This window comes from Oncorhynchus nerka, linkage group LG2, assembly GCF_034236695.1.
Source record: "Oncorhynchus nerka isolate Pitt River linkage group LG2, Oner_Uvic_2.0, whole genome shotgun sequence".
In the NCBI taxonomy this organism is placed as follows: domain Eukaryota; kingdom Metazoa; phylum Chordata; class Actinopteri; order Salmoniformes; family Salmonidae; genus Oncorhynchus; species Oncorhynchus nerka.
The window spans coordinates 51,027,097-51,033,096 of record NC_088397.1 but is presented as its reverse complement, the minus strand read 5'-3'; the positions used below and the strand labels follow the sequence as shown (position 1 = coordinate 51,033,096).

At 43.5% G+C, this 6,000-nt stretch overlaps 1 protein-coding gene across 1 annotated transcript; it reads right to left on the bottom strand.

Annotated features, from left to right (window-relative positions):
• Window positions 1–2,083: 2,083 nt before the first annotated feature.
• Window positions 2,084–3,364, bottom strand: LOC115145584 (vasopressin V2 receptor-like). Its single transcript, XM_029687077.2, has 2 exons — window positions 2,500–3,364; window positions 2,084–2,289 (listed from the first exon to the last, which is right to left on the bottom strand). The coding sequence occupies exons 1-2, from the start codon at window positions 3,362–3,364 to the stop codon at window positions 2,084–2,086; spliced, it is 1,071 nt and encodes a 356-aa protein (XP_029542937.1).
• Window positions 3,365–6,000: the final 2,636 nt, after the last annotated feature.

Here is a 6,000-nt window from a genome sequence, read left to right as displayed (position 1 = left end):
TGTACACAGCTCCCTGTCTATATTCATTTTCAGTGCCTGAAAAACGTTTAAACATACATGTGCTGTAACAATTTGCAGATGTAGCTAGGTCTTAGAGTTATAGCAGCAGGAAGATGTTTGAGGGTGGGGGTGCTGCGATTTTTATTTTGCCTGCGCTATAGACTGCAAACTCAGCAATAAAAGAAGTGTGCCTTTTTCAGGACCCTGTCTTTCAAAGATAATTCATAAAAATCCAAATAACTTCACAGATCTTCCCATGCTTGTCGAGGGAACCATAAACAATTAATGAACATGCACCTGTGGAACAGTCGTTAAGACACTAACAGCTTACAGACAGTAGGCAATTAAGGTCACAATTGTGAAAACATAGGACACTAAAGAGGCCTTTCTACTGTTTCTGAAAGACACCAAAAGAAAGATGCCCAGGGTCCCTGCTCATCTGTGTGAATGTGCCTTAGGCATGCTGCAAGGAGGCATGAAGACTGCAGATGTGGCCAGGGCAATAAATTGCAATGTCTGTACTGTCAGACGCCTAAGACAGCACTACAGGGAGATAGGACGGACAGCTGATTGTCCTCGCAGTGGCAGACCACGTGTAACAACACCTGCACACGATCGGTACATCCGAAAATCCCACAGGTACAGGATGGCAACAACTGCCTGAGTTACACTAGGAATGCACAATCCCTCCATCAGTGCTCAGACTGTCCGCAATAGGCTGAGAGAGGTTGGACTGAGGGCTTGTAAGCCTGTTGTAAGGCAGGTCCTCACCAGACATCACCGACAACAACGTCGCCTACGGGCACAAATACACCGTCGCTGGACCAGAAAGGACTGGCAAAAAGTGCTCTTCACTGACGAGTCGTGGTTTTGTCTCACCAGGGGTGATGGTCGGATTCGCGTTTATCGTCGAGGGAATGAGCGTTACACCGATGCCTGTACTCTGGAGCGGGATCGATTTGGAGGTGGAGGGTCCGTCATGGTCTGGGGCGGTGTGTCACAGCATCATCGGACTGAGCTTGTTGTCATTGCAGGCAATCTCAACGCTGTGCGTTACAGAGAAGACATCCTCTTCCCTCATGTGGTACCCTTCCTGCAGGCTCATCCTGACATGACTCTCCAGCATGACAATACTGCTCGTTATGTGCGTGATTTCCTGCAAGACAGGAATGTCAGTGTTCTGCCATGGCCAGAGGAGAGCCCGGATCTCAATCTCATTGAGCACGTCTGGGACCTGTTGGATCGGAAGGTGAGGGCTAGGTCCATTCCCCACAGAAATGTCCAGGAACTTTCAGGTGCCTTGGTGGAAGAGTGGGGTAAAATCTTACTAAAGCAAGAACCGGCAAATCTGGTGCAGTCCATGAGGAGGAAATGCACGCAGTACTTAATGCAGCTGGTGGCCACATCAGATATTGACTGTTACTTTTGATTTTGACCCCACTTTGTTCAGGGACACATTATTCCATTTATGTTAGTCACATGTCTCAGTTGTTGAATCTTGTTATGTTCATATAAATATTTACACATGCTAAGTTTGCTGAAAATAACCGCAGTTGACATTGAGAGGACGTTTCTTTTTTTTTGCCGAGTTTATATCGGTTTATATCGGCCTCGTGAAGGCCTGTATTAGTTTAACATAATATATATATATTATTTTTTAAATGCCTGCACTACAGACAGCTATTTTGGGCCTTTAATACAGGATTATGAAAGGCCCAGTGCACTACTTTTGTGGAGAAAAAAATACAATTTTCGAAAAAAAATGTGTCTATGCTTCAGATGGCTATATTGGTCAGCTAATACAGGACTCGTAAAAGACCCAGTGTGTGCGAATGTATTATTCTCAAAATTATTCAAAAGGTATTCTGATTTTTCAGGGGGTGCTGCAGCACCACTACTTCCCGCAGCTATGCTTAGTGAGCTGAATATTTAATATTTGCTCTTTACATATATATACACCAAGCTCAATCAGCATTAATCATCTGTGTTTGCTAGGGATGGAGAAAAAGTGCGACACCAATCAGGCCCCCGAGGACTGGAGTTTGCCCACCCCTGAGCCAGACTGAGCTCTTGTCAACTTGTTTCATCTGGAGTTAGAAAGGCTCTTGGAACTGTACCGCGAGCTAACCACAGTGGCGTCCTCTTGTATGGAGTCATTCATGTCCGACTGGCTAACACACACTAAAGCCACACGTATCTTGGGGCGCTTCCCACTGAAGAGCAGGTAGATGCAGGGGTTTGCACAGCTGTTCAGACTCGCCAGGAGCATCAGGATGGTGAAAGTTGCAGCTGAAATATATATCAAAAGATGTAAAACACTCATTATTATCTAAAGCATCCTAATGTATTTATATTCCTTAATACATATAGGAGGTGGCGCAAAAATGCCAAGTACATAAACTATAGTAAACATACATTGCAAGTAAAGTTGTAATCCAGGTATTAAAACGTGTGACAAAAGGAGGGATTTCTTAGATATACAGATTGAACAGCTCTTACTCTCAGTCGGTGCTTGGACATCCCAGACGGACCACAGCTGGACAGTGAAGAAAGGAGTCCAACAGATAATGTAGGCAAGAACAATGACCAAAGTCATCTTCACAGTCTTGATCCTGGCTTTAGACACCCCAGCAACGCTACTTGCCCTGGAGGGCAGCGGTTTGGCGAGAAATGTCGATACTTGTTGAGTTTTCATGTGAAAGTTGATTTGAACAGCTCGGCAAATACGCACCTGGCACACGATAACAGTTAAGATGGGCAAGACAAATATCACTAGAGTGGTCCAGGTCACGTAAGCTTTTAACCCCCACGGTTTGATGAAGTCAGCCCAGCAGTCATAGACACCAGGCGCGATTTGAACTCGGGAGAAGATGAACACTTGAGGGAGACTCCCGATGAGGGATACAGACCAAGCAACGCACACAGGCACGTTCCAGCGCGCTCTCCGCCTCTGGAAAGTAACCATTGGGTTACAGATTGCTTGATAGCGATCAATGGTCATCACTACAATCATGTAAGTGGAGGCAAACATGCCAACGACCTGCAGGTATTTCACCAGGCGGCACAAAACGTCAGGACCGAAGAATCTGTCCGTTACATCCCACATCAGCTGCGGACAAACTTGGAAAAATGTGACAACAAGGTCTGCCAGGCAAAGGTGAAAAACAAAGACGCGCATCCTCGACAGCTGCTTCCTCCTCTTCCACAGCACAAATAGCAGTCCAAAATTTAAGATTGCTCCACTGAAAAATATTATGCTTAAAAGGGCTATTTCAACTCGAGCCAAGCGCTCATCCCGGGACAAATTCTCGGCCAATTCCGTTTCCAAACTTCTATTACTAATATTTGGACTAAAGAAAGTCATACTTTGAAGCAAAATGTCAGTTTTACAGATAAAAACGAAAACAATTTGGCACGTACGTCCACAGGTAAAACATTGGCTAGTACAGTAAACATGAAACAAAATCTGCATAAATGTATACACGTTTATGTAAATGTGCAATTGTTGAAAGTGTAGAGTAGAAAACGTAGACGAGGGAAAACTTTGGAAACGGAAAAAACCACCACTGCGAATGATGAGGAGCGGCGGCGGTGGCAAAGCATTTATATCTACGGATGCACCCCAGGAGGGAGGGGCTACCCTTCTGCACCTTTACAATAACCAAACGACGCCTTAAATACATTCACATTTGAGTCATTTAGCAGACGCTCTTATGCAGAACGACTAACAGAAGTAAGTGCATAGATTTACATACCTTTTTTTCGTACTGGTCCCCCGTGGGAATCAAACACACCCTGGCGTTGCAAACGCCATGCTCTACCAACTCAGCCATAAAAATATATATAATGCAATACATCTGAAAATAATATAGGCTACCAGCACTAAGGATTCACTGCAAACATGCAGAAAAAGGCATGCATTAGTGTTCAAAAATTATTATGATGACTTATTTACTTGTGTAGGCTACACAGTAAATTGCATAGGGAGGTAAACTAAGAATTAGGAATAATATTTGTTCTAGTCAAACTTGGGATTTATTCTTGTCACTAAAGTAACATCCTTTAGCTTGTAACTTTTTATACACCCGCTTTATCCATTAAAAAAAGAGTGATTCCTCGCGAAACCAGGACAAAGAAATGTCATTATGTTGGGGATTTGTATGCAGAACCCTTTAGTTTCCCCACGTTTTGTTACGTTAGAGCTTTACTCTAAAATTGATTAAATTCATGTTTTTCCTCAATCTCCACACAATACCCCATAATGACAAAGCGAAAACAGGTTTTTAGAAATGTTTGCAAATGTATTAAAAATAAAAAACAGAAATACCTAATTTACATAAGTATTCTAGACCCTTTGCTATGAGACTGGAAATTGAGCTCAGATGCATCCTATTTCCATTGATCATCTTTGATGTTTCACCTGTGGTAAATTCAACTGATTGGACATGATTGGGAAAGGCACGCACTGGTCCCACATTTGACAGTGCATGTCAGAGCCAAAACCAAGCCATGAGGTTGAAGGAATTGTCCGTAGAGACAGGATTGTGTCGAGGCACAGATCTGGGGAAGGGTACCAAAACATTTCTGCAGTATTGAAGGTCCCCAAGAACACAGTGGCCTCCATCATTCTTAAATGGAAGACGTTTGGAACCACCAAGACTCTTCCTTGAGCTGTCTGCCCGGCCAAACTGAGAAATCAGGGGAGAAGGGCCTTGGTCAGAGAGGTGGCCAACAACCCGATGATCACTCTGACTGAACTCCAGAGTTCCTCTGCGGAGATGGGAGAACATTCCAGAAGAACAACCACCTCTACAGCACTCCCCCAATCAGGCCAACAAGATTCTCTGGTCTGATGAATCCAAGACTGAACTCTTTGGCCTGAATGCCAAGTGTCACGTCTGGAAGAAACCTGGCACCATTCCTACGGGGAAGCATCGTGCTGGCAGCATCATTCTGTGGGGATGTTTTTCAGCAGCAAGGACTGGGAGACTAGTCAGGATCGAGGGAAAGATGAACAGAGCAAAGTACAGAGAGATCCTTGATGAAAACCTGCTCCAAAGCTCTCAGGACCTCAGACTGGGGTGAAGGTTCACCTTCAAAGAGGACAACCACCCTAAGCACACAGCCAAGACAACACATGAGCAGCTTCAGAGCAAGTCTCTGAATGTCCTTGAGTGGCCCAGACAGAGCCTGGACTTGAACCAGATCGAACAACTCTGAGACCTGAAAACAGCTGTGCATCGACACTCCCCATCCAACCTGACAGAGTTTGAGGATCTGCAGACAAGAAATGGGAAAAACTCTCCAAATACAGGTGTGCCAAGCTTGTAGCATCGTACCCAAGAAGACTTGAGGTTGTAATCACTGCTAAAGGTGCTTCAACAAAGTACTGAGTAAAGGGTCTGAATACTTAAGTAAATTTGATTGTTTTTTTGTTATACATTTCCAAAAATGTAAAACACACACACACACACACACACACATATTCGACTTTTGTAGCTAAAAGCTTAATTTATACATAATTAAAAAGTTGTCATATGTATGAAATTTGATTTGGCATTACCCAGTGGCGATTTTAGCATGTAAATCTTTGTGGGGTAAAAAAAAAAAAAAAAAACGATTTGCACTATAAAGGTGACAAAACAGTGTCCACAAACTGTTAGGGCCTACATAAAGCTGTCCCAACAGAGCCACTGCTAAACCTGTCTATCAGCGGAGCCTTGTCTGGCAGCAAAACAGTTCATTCAGCCTCATTTACTGACTTTTAAAAACATAGTTGATATGGCTGACTTGCTTAAACAAATGTGGTTTCTACTGACAATTGAGATGTACAGTACAAACTATTGCATAAGGGGACGACAAGTGGATAAGAGGCAATCCGTAATTCCGATTAAGACATTAATGAGCAAGGTAGGATGGACATAGTCAATATAACTATTTGTTCAGCACTTTGAAATGTACAGCAACATAATTCAGAGCATGGGTTGTTCTTAGGGTGTT